The sequence below is a fragment of the Parambassis ranga genome, chromosome 10 (assembly GCF_900634625.1).
Source record: "Parambassis ranga chromosome 10, fParRan2.1, whole genome shotgun sequence".
NCBI lineage: Eukaryota > Metazoa > Chordata > Actinopteri > Ambassidae > Parambassis > Parambassis ranga.
Window position 1 is genome coordinate 11,831,699 of NC_041031.1, and position 18,939 is coordinate 11,850,637.

Here is an 18,939-nt window from a genome sequence, read left to right on the forward strand (position 1 = left end):
ATTATAAATATAGCTTTATAACCTGTTTGCAATGCATCGTTCCTGTATTGTCCTGGTTTAATTATAATGGGACTTAAATGTATGTATGTGGTAGTGTTTGACTATATTCACACATCTGCAGATAAACTTTGATTGTACGTAATGTCCAGAGTAAGAGTGCAGTGAAGCATCGTTGCTGTCCTGCCGTACTATAGGCCAGTGGCCGCTTGGTGTCAGGATGGCCTTTAGAATCGTTTTTAATGCACAGGCCCTGCCCATCTCTGTATCATCCTCTTTGGAGGTGCTGCTCTGACACATCACAGGATATTTAACAAAAACGATAAACAGCGTTTAATGTTTAGCCTATACGTGAATTCCTCTCTCTTTGAGAATCGTGGTATGGTTCTTTGCTGACTGGCTCGATGAGCATCTGGATCACTGTATTTGCTTCAATAAAAGCTTTCATATATTTTCTTCGCAATGGGAGGACGAGGACAAAGGCACGGAATCAGTTGCTTGTGGGTTGCCGGGATTTTGTCGATGTGCTTTGTGGAGTGGATTTTGGCTCAGATAAGGTACTCGGTTCCAGAAGAAACTCAGGTGGGATCCCCTATTGGAAATGTTGCGAAGGATTTAGGGCTTGACATCAGCACTCTGACAAACAGGCGATTTCGTATCGTGTCGGGTCCTAATCATGCTTTATTTCAGTTAAATCAGAATAATGGAGTGCTATCTGTTGGAAAAATCATGGACCGCGAGGAGCTTTGTGATGGAACCAAGGTTTGTTTGATAAACTTGAAAATTGTTGTAGAAAGCCCATTGGAGATACATTATGTCGGAGTGGAAATAACGGATATTAATGACCATTCACCGACTTTTCCAGAAAACGAACAGCGCCTGGAAATAGCAGAAAACACTCCCCCCAGTACTCGTTTCCAAATTCATGCTGCCAGAGACCCCGATTTTGGCACACAATCAGTCAAATTATACAAAATGAGTCCCAATGAGTTTTTCGACATTGAAGTGAGAGACAGTGAGGAAGACAAAATACCGTTTCTACTCCTAAAAAAGCCTCTAGACAGAGAGCAAAGGGCACAGCATCATTTAGTTTTAGCAGCTTTTGATGGGGGAAGTCCATCGAAATCTGGGGCCCTTAATCTAACTATCAATGTGCTAGATGTAAATGATAATCGACCTGTCTTTAGCAAAGATGTATATACTGTGTCAATAAATGAAAATTCCCCCATAGGAACACTTGTAATGAAATTAAACGCCACTGATTTAGATGAAGGTTTAAATGGCGAAGTTGAATATGCATTTGGAAAAACACAAAAGAAAAAGGTACATGATACTTTTGAGTTAGACAGCGTTACAGGTGAGATTCGAGTAAAAGGAAAAGTGGACTTTGAGGACACTGAGCTTTACAGACTAGACCTACAGGCTTTAGATAAAGGCCAGCCAACATTGACAGCCGAAAGTAGAGGCGTGATAAAGATAATAGACGTGAATGACAATAAACCAGAAATTGAAGTAACATCATTGTCTAACTTGATCCCAGAGGATGCAAAGCCAGACACTGTAATTTCTCTAATCAGCGTCACAGACAAGGATTCGGGTCTTAATGGAAGAGTTATTTGTAAAATAACAGGTGATGTTCCGTTTGATCTGAGGCCATCTATTGAGGAAAATATGTACTCTCTTGTCACAAATGACCGTTTAGACCGAGAGACTGTGTCTCATTATGACATCACAATAACAGCTACAGACTGTGGTGAACCTCAACTATCAACTATTAAAACCCTGAGTGTTCAAGTGTCCGATGTGAATGACAATGCGCCAGTTTTCAGTCAGAATCCATTTGAACTTTACTTAGAGGAAAACAACACCCCTGGCGCATTTGTATTTAGTGTAAGCGCCTCTGACAATGATCTAAATGAAAATGCAGGAATAATATACCACATTTTGAGGGGGGACGGTTTGCGGGGTGATTTGTCATCTTTACTGAATGTAAATTCAGATAACGGACAAATATCAGCGCTGAAATCTTTCGACTTTGAAACGCTGAAAACATTCCAGTTCCAAGTTGTTGCCACAGATTCTGGATCTCCGCCACTGAGCAGCAACGTCACAGTCAACGTGTTCATTATGGATCGGAACGACAACGCTCCAGTCATCCTGTATCCAGTCAGCTCCAACGGTTCTGCTGAAGGTGTGGAGGAGATTCCCCGCAATGTAAACGCAGGGCACTTGGTGACTAAAGTCAGAGCCTATGACGCTGATATAGGATATAACGGCTGGCTGCTCTTTTCACTGCAGGAAGTTTCTGACCATAGTCTCTTTGGTTTGGACCGCTATACAGGGCAGATCAGAACACTTCGCTCATTCACAGAGACAGACGAGGCTGAGCATAAACTGGTCATACTGGTCAAAGACAATGGCAACGTCTCACTCTCAGCAACAGCTACTGTCACTGTCAAAGTTGTGGAGCCCAAAGAGGCTTTTGCAGCTTCTGATGTTAAAAGTGCAGCCAAAGATGATGAAGATAATAATGTGACTTTTTACCTGATGATAACTTTGGGCTCAGTATCTGTGCTTTTTCTCATCAGCATCATCGTGCTGATTGCAATGCAGTGCTCAAAATCCACAGCCTATACTTCTAAATATCTACAAGAGACAAATTATGATGGGACACTGTGTCACAGCATCCAGTACAGATCAGGAGACAAACGCTACATGTTAGTTGGACCCAGAATGAGTATAGGATCTACTATAGTCCCTGGAAGTCATGCTAATACACTAGTGCTCCCTGACAGGAGGAGGACATCTGAGGAGGTAAGCCACCGTTCAAATAATTGTTATGCCATCAAAACATAATGTCATTAAAAATATCCAATAGTTCCTACTAATGTTCCCTAGATTCCCACAAGCCTTATCAAATTCTCTTTACACTATTACTGAAATATGAAAACATACTTAGGCTACTGATATACCATTATATGTTTATTTAGTATCTTTATAGGATTTCACACTGACATAAATTAATGCGCTGCGCTGTCCATGGTGCTGAAAATAATCAATAGTCACTTGGTCATATGCACATTTCAAGTCAGTGTGTGCATGTTCTGTGGAGGATTCATGAATTTCAGTTAAGTACATTGTTCGATATTTATTACTTGCATGTTAGCACACTGTTGTGTGTTGAAAATATGTAGGTTGTTTACAGTTGGAAGAGGTTCACTGTCATTACTGCGGGAACTGTGCACAAGCAAATATACGTACGGCGATAATTATGGTGCTAATGGTGCTAATATACTTGCTTAAGAAATTCATCATGTTGTATGCAGTCCACTAGGTGTCAGTGTCATATCAGCATAATCTGTTGAGTTGTAGCGTTAGCTCAGCCCCTTCCAAGGAGGTTTTGTTCAGGTCGACAGACAGGAGACGGTACCTTCATGAGAACGAATTTTTGCCGTTATGAAAACGACTTTTCGTAAGGATCTCTGAGTGGAATATTGATTAATCTAAATGGAAACGATGAGAACGGGAGGACAAAGACGAGGAATACAGTCCTGGTGGGTAGCCCTCAGTTTTTCTGTGATGTTCAGCTGCGTGGAGCGGGTTTCAGGTCAGATCAAATACTCAATTCCAGAAGAGTTAAAGGTGGGATCTGTTGTTGGAAATGTCGCAAAAGATCTGGGACTGGACATCAGCTCACTGGAGGAAAGACGTTTTCGTATTGTATCTGGAAGTGAAGATGCTCAATTCAAAGTAAATCCGAACAATGGCGTCTTGATTGTGCATAAAAACATCGACCGAGAGCAGCTCTGTGAGAGTGTTTCTCCCTGTATGATCAACCTAAAAATGGTAGCTGAGAACCCCATGGAAATACATCATGTATCAGTAGAAATCCTTGATGTTAACGATTATTCACCGAGCTTTCAAGAGGAAGAACACATAATAGAAATCGCTGAGTCCATTCACCCAGGAAAACGTTTCCAGTTACCTACTGCGCAGGATCCAGACGTTGTCATGAATACTGTTCGGTTGTATAAATTAAATCAAAATGATTATTTTAACATACAAATTCGAGAGCGAGGAGATGACAAGATACCATTCTTAGTTTTACAAAAATCTTTAGATCGGGAAACACATCATGAACACAAACTGATTCTGACAGCAGTTGATGGAGGAAATCCACCGAGATCAGGCACTCTTAACATGACAGTTATAGTGCTAGATTCTAATGATAACCATCCAACATTTAGCCAAGAAGTATATTCAGCAACAATACCTGAAAACGTAGATGTAGATACCAGTGTAATTACAGTTAAAGCAACTGATCTGGATGAGGGTGTAAATGGAGACATTGAGTATGTGTTCGGTGGTCAACTTGACCGTAAGATTTATGCAATGTTTAGCTTGAACAAAGACACTGGTGAAATTCGAGTAAAAGGAGAAATTGACTTTGAGAAGGCTGAGGTTTATAAGTTAGACGTACAGGCTACTGACAAAGGACAACCTCCAATAAGTACTGACTGCAGGGTGATCATCAAAGTGCTCGATAAAAACGACAATAAACCTGAAATAGATGTGACTTCTCTTTCCAAGACTGTATCAGAAGATTCAAAACCTGGAACTGTGGTTTCTTTAATTAGTATAACAGACCAAGACGCAGGTTTAAACGGCAAAGTAATATGTAGTATTTCTGATAATATGCCATTTGAATTAAAACCATCTTTTCAAGAAAACATGTACTCTTTAGTTTTAAAACAGCATTTGGATCGAGAGTCGGTTTCGCATTATGACATCACAATAACAGCTACAGACTGTGGTCAGCCTCCTCTCTCTACATTCAAAACACTGAGTATAGATGTATCAGACGTAAATGATAATGTACCAGAATTTTTGCACAGTCCTGTTGAACTTTATCTGGTGGAAAACAACGTGCCTGGAAATCTAATTTTTTCTGTGTCTGCTTCAGACAAAGACCTGAATGAAAATGCTGGTTTAACTTATCACATAGTTAGAGAGGAAAGTAGTCATCAGAGAATTACAGCATTTCTAAACATCAATTCAGATAATGGACAAATATCAGCGCTGAAAAGTTTCGACTTTGAAACACTGAAAACTTTCCAGTTCCAAGTTGGTGCCACAGATTCTGGATCTCCGTCACTGAGCAGCAACGTCACAGTGAACGTGTTCATTCTGGATCAGAACGACAACGCTCCAGTCATCCTGTATCCAGTCAGCTCCAACGGTTCTGCTGAAGGTGTGGAGGAGATTCCCCGCAATGTGAACGCAGGGCACTTGGTGACTAAAGTCAGAGCCTATGACGCTGATATAGGATATAACGGCTGGCTGCTCTATTCACTGCAGGAAGTTACTGACCATAGTCTCTTTGGTTTGGACCGCTATACAGGACAGATCAGAACACTTCGCTTATTCACAGAGACAGACGAGGCTGAGCATAAACTAGTCATACTGGTCAAAGACAATGGCAACGTCTCACTCTCAGCAACAGCTACTGTCATTGTCAAAGTTGTGGAGCCCAAAGAGGCTTTTGCAGCCTCTGATGTTAAAAGTGCAGCCAAAGATGATGAAGATAGTAATGTGACTTTTTACCTGATGATAACTTTGGGCTCAGTTTCTGTGCTTTTTCTCATCAGTATCATCGTGCTGATTGCAATGCAGTGCTCAAAATCCACAGACTATACTTCTAAATATCTACAAGAGACTAATTATGATGGGACACTGTGTCACAGCATCCAGTACAGATCAGGAGACAAACGCTACATGTTTGTTGGACCCAGAATGAGTATAGGTTCTACTATAGTCCCTGGAAGCCATGCTAATACACTAGTGCTCCCTGGCAGGAGGAGGACATCTGAAGAGGTAAGCTAACATTTTAACAAATTTCACATTACAAAAAACATAATGTCCTACAAAAGGTGTCATTACAAAGTAATGATTTTTGAGTATATATTAAACGGCTGTGAAATGTTTCTTGTGCTCATACTAGCCCTTTCAATGTTCTTTCAAGTCGTCTTGACACAGTATGTTCAGGCTACTGATATAAGATATTTTTGAAAAGAAAATCACTGTGGTTTGTTGAAAAGTTCTAAATAGAGTGGGTTAGATATCTATTAACTACAATGCTGTAAAGTACTATTTGTAGGTTTACTTTTCTGGCTACTCCCCGTGGAACTCGTGTTGACGTAATTTGCAGCGTTGCGCTGTCTATGGTGCTGAACATGGTCACACTTTCTAAAATGATTTTTACGTTACTGCTTGCGTCTTCTGTTAAAGCTTTAATGCTGCTGAAACAGTTTCACTGTTCATTGGAATCGTGGTAAGATGTGGTTTGCTTCAGAACTCCATCATGTTGTATGCAGTCCACTAGGTGTCAGTGTCATATCAGCATAATCTGTTGAGTCGTAGCGTTGGCCCAGCCCCTTCCAAGGAGGTTTTGTTCAGGTCGACAGACAGGAGACGGTACCTTCAGTAGAACGAATTTTTGCCGTTATGAAAGCGACTTTTAGAAGATTAGTGGATATTTCTAAAAGCACATTTTGTTGTTGGGACAGCTTGATTTTTCGTAAGGATCTCTGAGTGGAATATTGATTAATCTAAACGGAAACGATGAGAACGGGAGGACAAAGACGAGGAATACAGTCCTGGTGGGTAGCCCTCAGCTTTTTTGTGATGTTCAGCTGCGTGGAGCGGGTTTCAGGTCAGATCAAATACTCAATTCCAGAAGAGTTAAAGGTGGGTTCTGTTGTTGGAAATGTCGCAAAGGATCTGGGACTGGACATCAGCTCACTGGAGGAAAGACATTTTCGTATTGTATCTGGAAGTGAAGATGCTCAATTCAAAGTAAATCCGAACAATGGCGTCTTGATTGTGCATAAAAACATCGACCGAGAGCAGCTCTGTGAGAGTGTTTCACCCTGTTTGATCAACCTAAAAATGGTAGCTGAGAACCCCATGGAAATACATCATGTATCAGTAGAAATTCTTGATGTTAACGATTATTCACCGAGCTTTCAAGAGGAAGAAAAAATATTAGAAATGTCTGAGTCCACTCCCCCAGGGAAACGTTTGCAGTTGCCTACTGCGCGCGATCCAGATGTTGGCATTAATACCGTACGTGTGTATAAATTAAATCAAAACGACTATTTTAACTTACAAATTCGAGAGCGAGGAGATGACAAGATACCATTCTTAGTTTTACAAAAATCTTTAGATCGGGAAACACATCATGAACACAAACTGATTCTGACAGCAGTTGATGGAGGAAATCCACCGAGATCAGGGACTCTTAACATGACAGTTATAGTGCTAGATTCTAATGATAACCATCCCACGTTCAGCCAAGAAGTATATTCAGCAACAATACCTGAAAACGTAGATGTAGATACCAGTGTAATTACAGTTAAAGCAACTGATCTGGATGAGGGTGTAAATGGAGACATTAAGTATGTGTTCGGTGGTCAACTTGACCTAAAGATTTATGACATGTTTAGCTTAAACAAAGACACTGGTGAAATTCGAGTAAAAGGAGAAATTGACTTTGAGAAGACTGATGTTTATAAGTTAGACGTACAGGCTACTGACAAAGGACAACCTCCAATGAGTACTGACTGCAGGGTGATCATCAAAGTGCTCGATAAAAACGACAATAAACCTGAAATAGATGTGACTTCTCTTTCCCAGACTGTTTCAGAAGATTCAAAACCTGGAACTGTGGTTTCTTTAATTAGTATAACAGACCAAGACGCAGGTTTAAATGGTAAAGTAATATGTAGTATTTCTGATAATGTGCCATTTGAATTAAAGCCATCTTTTCAAGAAAACATGTACTCTTTAGTTTTAAAACAGCATTTGGATCGAGAGTCGGTTTCGCATTATGACATCACAATAACAGCTACAGACTGTGGTCAGCCTCCTCTCTCTACATTCAAAACTCTGAGCATAGATGTATCAGACGTAAATGATAATGTACCAGAATTTTTGCACAGTCCTGTTGAACTTTATCTGGTAGAAAACAACGTGCCTGGAAATCTATTTTTTTCTGTGTCTGCTTCAGACAAAGACCTGAATGAAAATGCTGCTTTAACTTACCACATAGTTAGAGAAGAAATTAGTCATCAGAGAATTACAGCATTTCTAAACATCAATTCAGATAATGGACAAATATTAGCACTGAAAAGTTTTGACTTTGAAACGCTGAAGACTTTCCAGTTCCAAGTTGTTGCCACAGATTCTGGATCTCCGTCACTGAGCAGCAACGTCACAGTGAACGTGTTCATTCTGGACCAGAACGACAACGCTCCAGTCATCCTGTATCCAGTCAGCTCCAACGGCTCTGCTGAAGGTGTGGAGGAGATTCCCCGCAATGTGAACGCAGGACACTTGGTGACTAAAGTCAGAGCCTATGACGCTGATATAGGATATAACGGCTGGCTGCTCTTTTCACTGCAGGAAGTTACTGACCACAGTCTCTTTGGTTTGGACCGCTATACAGGACAGATCAGAACACTTCGCTCATTCACAGAGACAGACGAGGCTGAGCATAAACTGGTCATACTGGTCAAAGACAATGGCAACGTCTCACTCTCAGCGACAGCTACTGTCACTGTCAAAGTTGTGGAGCCCAAAGAGGCTTTTGCAGCTTCTGATGTTAAAAGTGCAGCCAAAGATGATGAAGATAATAATGTGACTTTTTACCTGATGATAACTTTGGGATCAGTTTCGGTGCTTTTTCTTATCAGTATCATCGTGCTGATTGCAATGCAGTGCTCCAAATCCACAGACTATACTTCTAAATATCTACAAGAGACTAATTATGACGGGACACTGTGTCACAGCATCCAGTACAGGTCAGGAGACAAACGCTACATGTTAGTTGGACCCAGAATGAGTATAGGATCTACTATAGTCCCTGGAAGTCACGCTAATACACTAGTGCTCCCTGATAGGAGGAGGACATCTGAGGAGGTAAGAGCTCCAAAATGTGTTGTTGTATAATTTTTTTTCAGCCTTTAGTTGTATTGTTTTGCATCAGGATTTTTTTTTTAAAAACGAGTAATTCACACTATAGTGCCTCATTCAAAACAATATAGCTTAATGATAAGTGTCTCCAAAGAAAGATCTGGAAGTATGAAATTTAGTGTACGGAAAGGCCAGCTTTTTGTCACACATGACGCGCTGTCAGAAGGTATTGTTTTCGTGCAGATAACCAGAGCTGTCCATTCATTACCTCACAGTTGCAACAGGCAGTGAAGAATCAATGTTTGTAGGGCTATTTTTCATCACAATACACTTTGTAGATCTTTTTAGATAAAATGCTGACCCTCTCCCACCTCAAATACAATTAGAAGGTTTTTATTTTTTTTTATTCCAAATAAAATCACAAATACTGAAAGTGAGTAATCTGCAGTATCTTCCGTTATGCCTTTCCAGTTTTAAGCGTGTGTTTGTTGTTTTTAGTAGGCAGTCAGGATACTGCATTCTGAATGTATGTGTGCGTAAGGATTCCCTTTCTGCAATTGTGTGTTTTGAAGCTTAGTCTTCCTTATGGTGCATACACCGGCAACTAATGAATTGCCTTTCATTATCTTTGGGTCTTTTCATGAGGGGAATATTTACTATATACCTACTCCTCCCAGACAACCTGTGGGTGTCAGTATTACACTGAAAAACCATTCGACACGTCGTTGCCCGGCCCATCACAGAGGCATTGTTTGCCACTACAAACATAACACATTCAAATCAAGCTCGCTACCCGATAGAGTTCTGCGCAGCTCCTAAATGTACGACACACAGTGGGATTGGTAGCGTAAATAGTGACTGTGTGTGCGTGTTTTGTTGGATAAAAATGGGAACCGAAAGACAGAGTCGAGGAAGGAATTGCATCTGGTTTGTTTTCCGTGTGGGTCTGCTTTTGTTAGTCGGAAAACAGACTCTGGCTGAAATAAGATACTCCGTCGCAGAAGAGGTAAAAGATGGAACAGTTGTTGGAAATGTTGCGAAAGACTTGGGCTTGGATATGCTTTCTCTGACTGACAGACGGTTCCGTGTTGTATCTGAATCAAAGGACGCATTTTTCGATGTAAACCAGAACAATGGAGCCCTCTATGTCCTTAAGAAAATCGACAGAGAAGAGCTTTGTCAAGGGAGCGGTGCATGTCTAATGGAGCTGAAGATAATTGTAGAAAATCCGTTGGAAATACACTACGTGGCTGTGGAAATTAATGATGTAAATGATCACTCTCCCAGTTTTCCTGAAGAAGAACAGAAATTTGATATTGGTGAACAAACCTTACCAGGAAGGAGATTCCAGCTACACGCTGCTCGTGATCCTGATGCTGGAATTAACACAATTCGCACCTACACTTTGACGTCAAATGAAAATTTTGAGGTCGATGTTCGACAAAGTGATGAGGATAAAATACCGATCTTGGTGTTGAAGAAGTCTTTAGATAGAGAACAAAAAAGCAGACATTTACTTACTCTTACGGCGGTTGATGGAGGTAAACCTCCGAGATCAGGAACACTAAACGTTTCTATTACTGTTCTGGACAGTAATGATAATCGACCAATATTTAGAAAGGAAATTTACGAAATTGAAATACAAGAAAATGTTCCAATAGGCACGTCAATATTCAAGATGAATGCAACTGATCTAGATGAAGGCGTCAATAGTGAGATTGAATACAGTCTTGGAAAAACACTGAAAAAAAAAGTCTACGACACCTTTGAACTGGATAAAATAACTGGAGAGATACGAGTCAAAGGTGTTGTAGACTATGAAGAAAACGATGTTTATAAACTGGATGTTGAGGCTTCAGATAAAGGAACACCGCCACTAACTGGTGAGTGTAGAGTCATCATAAAGATAAAAGACGTGAATGATAATCCACCAGAAATAGAAATCACATCACTGTCAAATACAGTATCTGAAGACTCAAAGCCAGGGACAATGATTTCTCTAATTAGTGTGCGAGATAAAGATTCTGGTGTTAATGGAAAAATTATTTTAAGTATAACTTCGGATGTTCCTTTTGAATTAAAAACGTCATATAAAGAGAACATTTACTCAGTTGTCACGAAAGACTTTTTAGATAGAGAGCGGGTGTCACAATATGAAATAACAATAAAAGCCACGGACTGTGGTGAGCCAACATTATCTGCTTTAAAAACCTTGAGTATTCAGATATCAGATGTAAACGACAACAGCCCGCATTTTTCTCAAAGTCCATTACACTTTTACCTGTCAGAAAACAATATTCCTGGAAAGTCCATATTTTCGGTAAGCGCAACAGACAAAGATGTTAGCGACAATGCAGCCATTTCATATCATATTGTAAGAGAAGGGAGTCCAAACGACATCGCGTCTTTCCTAAATGTAAATTCACATAATGGACAAATATCAGCGCTGAAAATTTTCGACTTTGAAACGCTGAAAACTTTCCAGTTCCAAGTTGGTGCCACAGATTCTGGATCTCCGTCACTGAGCAGCAACGTCACAGTCAACGTGTTCATTCTGGATCAGAACGACAACGCTCCAGTCATCCTGTATCCAATCAGCTCCAACGGTTCTGCTGAAGGTGTGGAGGAGATTCCCCGCAATGTGAACGCAGGACACTTGGTGACTAAAGTCAGAGCCTATGACGCTGATATAGGATATAACGGCTGGCTGCTCTTTTCACTGCAGGAAGTTACTGACCACAGTCTCTTTGGTTTGGACCGCTATACAGGACAGATCAGAACACTTCGCTCATTCACAGAGACAGACGAGGCTGAGCATAAACTGGTCATACTGGTCAAAGACAATGGCAACGTCTCACTATCAGCAACAGCTACTGTCACTGTCAAAGTTGTGGAGCCCAAAGAGGCTTTTGCAGCTTCTGATGTTAAAAGTGCAGCCAAAGATGATGAAGATAATAATGTGACTTTTTACCTGATGATAACGTTGGGCTCAGTTTCTGTACTTTTCCTCATCAGTATCATCGTGCTGATTGTAATGCAGTGCTCCAAATCCACAGACTATACTTCTAAATATCTACAAGAGACTAATTATGACGGGACACTGTGTCACAGCATCCAGTACAGATCAGGAGACAAACGCTACATGTTAGTTGGACCCAGAATGAGTATAGGATCTACTATAGTCCCTGGAAGTCATGCTAATACACTAGTGTTCCCTGACAGGAGAAGGACATCTGAGGAGGTAAGACATATTTAAGTAAACCTTGCTGTTATGTATGCAAATGAGCATGGCATCAACGTTAGCTACTGTTTTTTAGGATAGAAAGAGTTTAAAATTAGTTTGACAGAGATGCCCTTGGGTGTAATATTTACCAACGAATGTGCATTTTTCTTTTAATATTGGGTGAGACTGCTCTTCTTTGTCGTTGACTTATAAGCATAATTATTCACCTTTTTGCAGAATTGTGGTAAAATGTAGTACATATTATCTATTTGTATACAGGCCAGAAACATTTAATAAGTTTGGCTATAAGTTTGGCTTCATGGTTGTATTCTACCGTAACGTAACGCTTTGGGGAGACAGATACCTTCTTTCACTGACATGCTAACACTCACTTGTGTTTATAATATTCATAATCATTAAACGAGTTTTATCAGGAATAAAGATCCGTAGCTGGAGAAAAATGCGGGGAGTGTCGCTATCCTTGGTCCTGAAACGCTTTAGCCGCTTTCAAGGAAATTGGCGTGTTTTGAGTGGAAGACAGAAAAATAAAACACCCCTTGCAGCATGGTGGAGAATTGTTTTTGGAATACCAGGTTCCTTTTTTCCTTCTCCTGCTTAGTCTGCTGTTTTACCTCCTGCACAATCTAGAGGAATATTTTCTTATATGGTGATTTTACACAGTTTAAAAGGCTGTCCTCTTGGCGTCACTGTTATATAAGTTAGTCGGTGTGAGAATTGGTCCCTCCCTCAAGGAAGCCTTTGTTCAGTAGGCTACCTCACAGTGCACACGTCTGATTTGAGATTGGATTGGATACGCACGTTGAATTTGCATCAGAAAAGCATTCTGGACTTTACATGTATGGTTGCATCATGATGGGGGACCAAATAAGACGCGACTCATGGAACTACTGTAGGTTTTATTTGTATTTGCTGTTTTTGGGAAATTCGGCTTTGGGTGAACTAAGATACTCTATTCCAGAGGAGATGAGAGAAGGGACGGTTGTAGGAAATGTTGCAAAGGATCTTGGACTAGACAAAATCTCTCTAAATGATCGACGATTCCGTGTTGTTTCTGGATCTAAAGACGATTTCTTCGAGGTAAACCCGGAGAGTGGCTCCTTACAGGTTCGTAAGAAAATCGACAGAGAGGAACTGTGTCAGGGAAGTGGTGCATGCCTGATGGAGCTAAAGATACTCGTTGAAAATCCTCTAGAAATACACTATGTCGTTGTAGAAATTACAGACGTGAATGATCACTCCCCCACTTTCTCTGAAAAGGAACAGGCGTTTGAAATATTTGAACACGCTTCACAGGGAACACGATTTGAGCTCCACGCTGCCCGGGATCCCGATGCTGGAACAAACTCCATCCGCACATACACGCTAACGTCAAATGATCACTTTGATATAGAAATCAGCCAGAGTGATGAGGAAAAAATACCGTTTTTAGTGCTAAAGAAATCCTTAGACAGAGAACAAAAGAATAAACACCTGCTAATTGTGACTGCGCTTGATGGAGGTAAACCTCCGAGATCAGGGAAATTAAATGTTTCTATTACTGTTCTTGATATTAATGATAATCGTCCGTCATTTAGCCAGGATACATACCAAATTGAAATATTTGAAAATACGCCAGTTGGTACGACAATTACAAAAGTAAATGCAGTTGATCCAGATGAAGGCATTAATGGAGAAATAGAGTACAGCCTAAGCAAAACATTAGCACGTAAAGTTTACGATGTATTTGAACTGGATACTTCAAGTGGACAAATTAAATTGAAGGGACCTCTAGATTTTGAAGAAACTCCAATTTTTAAGTTAGATGTTCAAGCATCTGATAAAGGACAACCTCCGTTAATAGGAAGATGTAAAGTTATTATAAAGATAAAAGATGTGAATGATAATGCACCAGAAATAGAAGTCACATCCTTAACAAATACAGTTTCTGAAGATTCAAAGCCTGGCACCATTATTTCACTCATCAGTGTAACAGATAAAGACTCTGGTGTCAATGGAAAAATACTTTCCACTATAAACTCAAATGTTCCTTTTGAATTAAAACCATCATTTAAAGAAAACACATATTCACTTGTCACAAAGGACTTCTTAGATAGAGAGCAGGTGTCACTTCATGAAATAAGTATAAAAGCCACAGACTGTGGTGAGCCTCCCTTGTCTATATTTAAAACACTTAACATTCATATATCAGATGTAAATGACAACAGTCCACAATTCTCGCAAAGTCCATTAAACCTTTACCTGTCAGAAAATAACGCTGCTGGAGAGGCAATATTCTCTGTAATCGCAAAGGACAATGATGTGAATGAAAATGCAGCCATTTCATATCACATCGTGAGAGAAAATGACGTCACGTCTTTTCTAAATGTAAATTCAGATAATGGACAAATATCAGCGCTGAAAAGTTTCGACTTTGAAACGCTGAAAACTTTCCAGTTCCAAGTTGTTGCCACAGATTCTGGATCTCCGTCACTGAGCAGCAACGTCACAGTCAACGTGTTCGTTCTGGATCAGAACGACAACGCTCCAGTCATCCTGTATCCAGTCAGCTCCAACGGTTCTGCTGAAAGTGTGGAGGAGATTCCCCGCAATGTGAACGCAGGACACTTGGTGACTAAAGTCAGAGCCTATGACGCTGATATAGGATATAACGGCTGGCTGCTCTTTTCACTGCAGGAAGTTACTGACCACAGTCTCTTTGGTTTGGACCGCTATACAGGACAGATCAGAACACTTCGCTCATTCACAGAGACAGACGAGGCTGAGCATAAACTGGTCATACTGGTCAAAGACAATGGCAACGTCTCACTCTCAGCAACAGCTACTGTCACTGTCAAAGTTGTGGAGCCCAAAGAGGCTTTTGCAGCTTCTGATGTTAAAAGTGCAGCCAAAGATAATGAAGACAATAATGTGACTTTTTACTTGATGATAACTTTGGGCTCAGTTTCTGTGCTTTTCCTCATCAGTATCATCGTGCTGATTGCAATGCAGTGCTCCAAATCCACAGACTATACTTCTAAATATCTACAAGAGACTAATTATGATGGAACACTGTGTCACAGCATCCAGTACAGATCAGGAGACAAACGCTACATGTTAGTTGGACCCAGAATGAGTATAGGATCTACTATAGTCCCTGGAAGTCATGCTAATACACTAGTGCTCCCTGACAGGAGGAGGGCGTCTGAGGAGGTAAGGCCTGTTTACAGTTTCAAGCAGTAATGCACAACAAAATTTAATTTACAGAAAATATTAGTTTTGGGAAGAAAAATGTGTTATTTTATTTTTAACTCTGGTTATACATATTTTGTACTGTGTTTCATGATCCAGACTTTTAAGGCGTTTCAATAAGATGCTCCCCATGGTTCCGAAAGTATCTGCGCACACAGGAATCCATGGCACCTGGTGGCAATGGAAACACATGTTGTTGGAAAGCCACAGGCTAACTGGATAACTATTTCGGAAGTTCAGTCCTCTGGTGTGATAATTTAATCTTCATGTAGAAGGGGGATTAAAAATCCAAAGTTGAGACAATTCTAAAGCATTCTGGGACGTTTTCGTGAAGAATCTATTGTTCAATGTTTGATGTTTTTTCCAGAATACTAAATGTAGATACTAAATGACCCACTGGGTGTCAGTATTACTTTACACGGAAATGCTCCAGTTTCCGTCCAGATAGACTGCCCCTGCAAATTGTGCTTTCATCAACTCGGACACAAAGAATACAGTCGTTTAGAGTTGGACTTGCACGCCTTCTACACGGACGTGATGTCTTGAAATCCAATCTTCCAATCTCTAGGAAAAAAATTGGTGTTTTAAGTAAACGATATCCTTGAATGCTATTTGAAACGATTATGCCAAAGAAAACAAAGAACAAAGGGCCAGAATGATTTATTGGTCGCGTCCTCTGCTTTTCTCGCTGTTGTTTTGCTACGGGGAGCTGATTTTAGCTCAGATAAAATACTCTACTCTGGAGGAAGTTAAAGTGGGAACTATTATTGGAAATGTCGCTAAGGATCTGGGGCTCGATGTCACTACACTGGCAAATAGGCGTTTTCGTATTGTGTCTGGAGCTCAGGACTCCCTGTTTGAGGTAAACCCGAACAACGGGGTTGTGTATGTACATAGGAATATCGACAGAGAACTGCTGTGTGAGAGAAATGATGCGTGTTCCATTGATCTAAAAATTGTTGTTGAAAATCCACTTGAAGTCCACTATGTTACTGTGGAAATCTTGGATGCAAACGATCATGTACCAAGTTTTGCGGAGAATGAGAAGGTAATAGAAATAGCAGAGACGACATTGCCAGGCGCTCGATTTCAATTACCAGGCGCCCGTGATCCAGATGTTGGAATAAATGGCGTCCAGCGCTATAAGCTGAGTCAAAACGATCATTTTCATCTTGAAATTAGAGATAGAGGGGAGGACAAAATCCCATTCCTAGTGCTGCAAAAGCCTCTGGACAGAGAGCAAAAAACAAACCTCAGCTTGACATTAACTGTTATAGATGGAGGGACTCCACCAAAATCAGCATATCTCAATGTTACAATAAGGGTCCTTGACAATAATGATAACAGACCATTTTTTTCTAAAGAGGTTTACTCTGTTTTACTGCAGGAAAACGCAGCATTAGATACGATTGTAATAAAATTAGAAGCAACTGATCTAGACGAAGGAGCTAACGGGGACGTGGAGTACTCTTTTGTAGGTGATATTAATTCTAATATATTACAGCTGTTTAGTTTGGACAGAAACAAGGGTGAAATTCGAGTTAATGGACAAATAGACTACGAAACGGCTGATGTTTACAAATTAGACGTTCAAGCCTCTGACAAAGGGCAACCACCGATGACAACGGATTGTAGAGTCATAATAAAGATTGGAGATGTTAATGACAACAAACCAGAAATAGAGGTGACGTCAATTACCAGCATGGTACCAGAGGATTCAAAATATGGGACCGTGATCGCTCTTATTAGTGTGAAAGACAATGACTCTGGTTTGAATGGAAAAGTTGTATGCCGCCTGTCAGAAAATGTACCATTTGAATTGAAACCATCATTTAAAGAAAACATGTATTCCTTAGCGACAAATGGAAAATTGGACAGAGAGACAGTATCGCATTATGCCATTACAATAACAGCTACTGATTATGGGGAGCCGCCTCTTTCTACATTAAAATCATTGAGTGTCCAAGTCTCGGATGTCAATGATAACCTCCCAGAATTCACCCATAGTCCTCTAGACTTGTACTTGACAGAAAACAATGCTCCTGGTGCATTGATATTTTCAGTAACCGCATTTGATAACGACGTAAACGAGAATGCGGCAGTGTCCTATCGTATACTCAGAGGAGAAGAAGGGCATAATGATATAGCATCTTTTTTGAATATCAACTCAGATAATGGAAAAATATCAGCGCTAAAAAGTTTCGACTTTGAAACGCTGAAAACTTTCCAGTTCCAAGTTGTTGCCACAGATTCTGGATCTCCGTCAATGAGCAGCAACGTCACAGTGAACGTGTTCATTCTGGATCAGAACGACAACGCTCCAGTCATCCTGTATCCAGTCGCCTCCAACGGTTCTGCTGAAGGTGTGGAGGAGATTTCACGCAATGTGAACGCAGGACACTTGGTGACTAAAGTCAGAGCCTATGACGCTGATATAGGATATAACGGCTGGCTGCTCTTTTCACTGCAGGAAGTTACTGACCACAGTCTTTTTGGTTTGGACCGCTATACAGGACAGATCAGAACACTTCGCTCATTCACAGAGACAGACGAGGCTGAGCATAAACTGGTCATACTGGTCAAAGACAATGGCAACGTCTCACTCTCAGCAACAGCTACTGTCACTGTCAAAGTTGTGGAGCCCAAAGAGGCTTTTGCAGCTTCTGATGTTAAAAGTGCAGCCAAAGATAATGAAGACAATAATGTGACTTTTTACTTGATGATAACTTTGGGCTCAGTTTCTGTGCTTTTCCTCATCAGTATCATCGTGCTGATTGCAATGCAGTGCTCCAAATCCACAGACTATACTTCTAAATATCTACAAGAGACTAATTATGACGGAACACTGTGTCACAGCATCCAGTACAGATCAGGAGACAAACGCTACATGTTAGTTGGACCCAGAATGAGTATAGGATCTACTATAGTCCCTGGAAGTCATGCTAATACACTAGTGCTCCCTGACAGGAGGAGGACATCTGAGGAGGTAAGACATATACCTTGGTGTTTTGTATGCAAATGAGCATGGCATCAATGTTAGCTACTGTTGTTTTAGGATATAAAGAGTTTAAAATTTGTTTGACAGAGAGATACCCTTGGGTGTAATGTTTACCAACGAATGTGCATTTTTCTTTCAATATTGGGTGAGTCTGCTCTTGTTTTTCGTTGACTTAATATGCATAATTAATCACCTCTTAGCAGAATTGTGGTCAAATGTAGTACATATCATCTATTTGCATACAGGACAGAAACATTGAATAAGTTTTGCTTCATGGTTGTATTCTACCGTAACGTAACGCTTTGGGGAGACAGACACCGTCTTTTCACTGACATGCTAACAGTCACTTGTGTTTATAGTATTTATAATCAATAAACGAGTTGTATCAGTAATAAAGATCCGTAGCTGTAGAAAATGCGTCGAGTTTCGCTATCCTTGGTGCTGAAACTATTTAGCCGCTCTCAAGGAAATTGGCATTTTTGAGTGGAAGAAAGAAAAT

General features: G+C 40.4%; 5 protein-coding genes and 1 pseudogene across 5 annotated transcripts; all 6 read left to right on the forward strand.

Annotated features, from left to right (window-relative positions):
• The first annotated feature begins 459 nt into the window (after nt 1–459).
• On the forward strand, nt 460–2,853 carry LOC114443034 (protocadherin beta-15-like). The gene has a single exon (XM_028416944.1). It carries the CDS (start codon nt 460–462, stop codon nt 2,851–2,853), a length of 2,394 nt encoding a protein of 797 aa, XP_028272745.1.
• A 660-nt stretch (nt 2,854–3,513) lies between these two features.
• On the forward strand, nt 3,514–5,880 carry LOC114442199 (protocadherin alpha-8-like). The gene has a single exon (XM_028415556.1). The coding sequence runs from the start codon at nt 3,514–3,516 to the stop codon at nt 5,878–5,880; it is 2,367 nt and encodes a 788-aa protein (XP_028271357.1).
• A 738-nt stretch (nt 5,881–6,618) lies between these two features.
• LOC114443035 (protocadherin alpha-8-like) lies at nt 6,619–9,447 on the forward strand. Its single transcript, XM_028416945.1, has 2 exons — nt 6,619–8,976; nt 9,442–9,447. The coding sequence occupies exons 1-2, from the start codon at nt 6,619–6,621 to the stop codon at nt 9,445–9,447; spliced, it is 2,364 nt and encodes a 787-aa protein (XP_028272746.1).
• A 409-nt stretch (nt 9,448–9,856) lies between these two features.
• Nucleotides 9,857–12,226, forward strand: LOC114443036 (protocadherin alpha-3-like). Its single transcript, XM_028416946.1, has one exon. The coding sequence runs from the start codon at nt 9,857–9,859 to the stop codon at nt 12,224–12,226; it is 2,370 nt and encodes a 789-aa protein (XP_028272747.1).
• Nucleotides 12,227–13,066: 840 nt separating this feature from the next.
• Nucleotides 13,067–15,433, forward strand: LOC114443037 (protocadherin alpha-8-like). Its single transcript, XM_028416947.1, has one exon. The coding sequence runs from the start codon at nt 13,067–13,069 to the stop codon at nt 15,431–15,433; it is 2,367 nt and encodes a 788-aa protein (XP_028272748.1).
• Nucleotides 15,434–15,830: 397 nt separating this feature from the next.
• Nucleotides 15,831–18,703, forward strand: LOC114443040 (protocadherin alpha-8-like; annotated as a pseudogene).
• Nucleotides 18,704–18,939: the final 236 nt, after the last annotated feature.

Excerpts from the sequence above, each read along its gene's own strand:
- LOC114443034 (XM_028416944.1), top strand. The coding sequence starts at position 460 with ATGGGAGGACGAGGACAAAGGCACGGAATCAGTTGCTTGTGGGTTGCC.
- LOC114442199 (XM_028415556.1), top strand. The coding sequence starts at position 3,514 with ATGAGAACGGGAGGACAAAGACGAGGAATACAGTCCTGGTGGGTAGCC.
- LOC114443035 (XM_028416945.1), top strand. The coding sequence starts at position 6,619 with ATGAGAACGGGAGGACAAAGACGAGGAATACAGTCCTGGTGGGTAGCC.
- LOC114443036 (XM_028416946.1), top strand. The coding sequence starts at position 9,857 with ATGGGAACCGAAAGACAGAGTCGAGGAAGGAATTGCATCTGGTTTGTT.
- LOC114443037 (XM_028416947.1), top strand. The coding sequence starts at position 13,067 with ATGGGGGACCAAATAAGACGCGACTCATGGAACTACTGTAGGTTTTAT.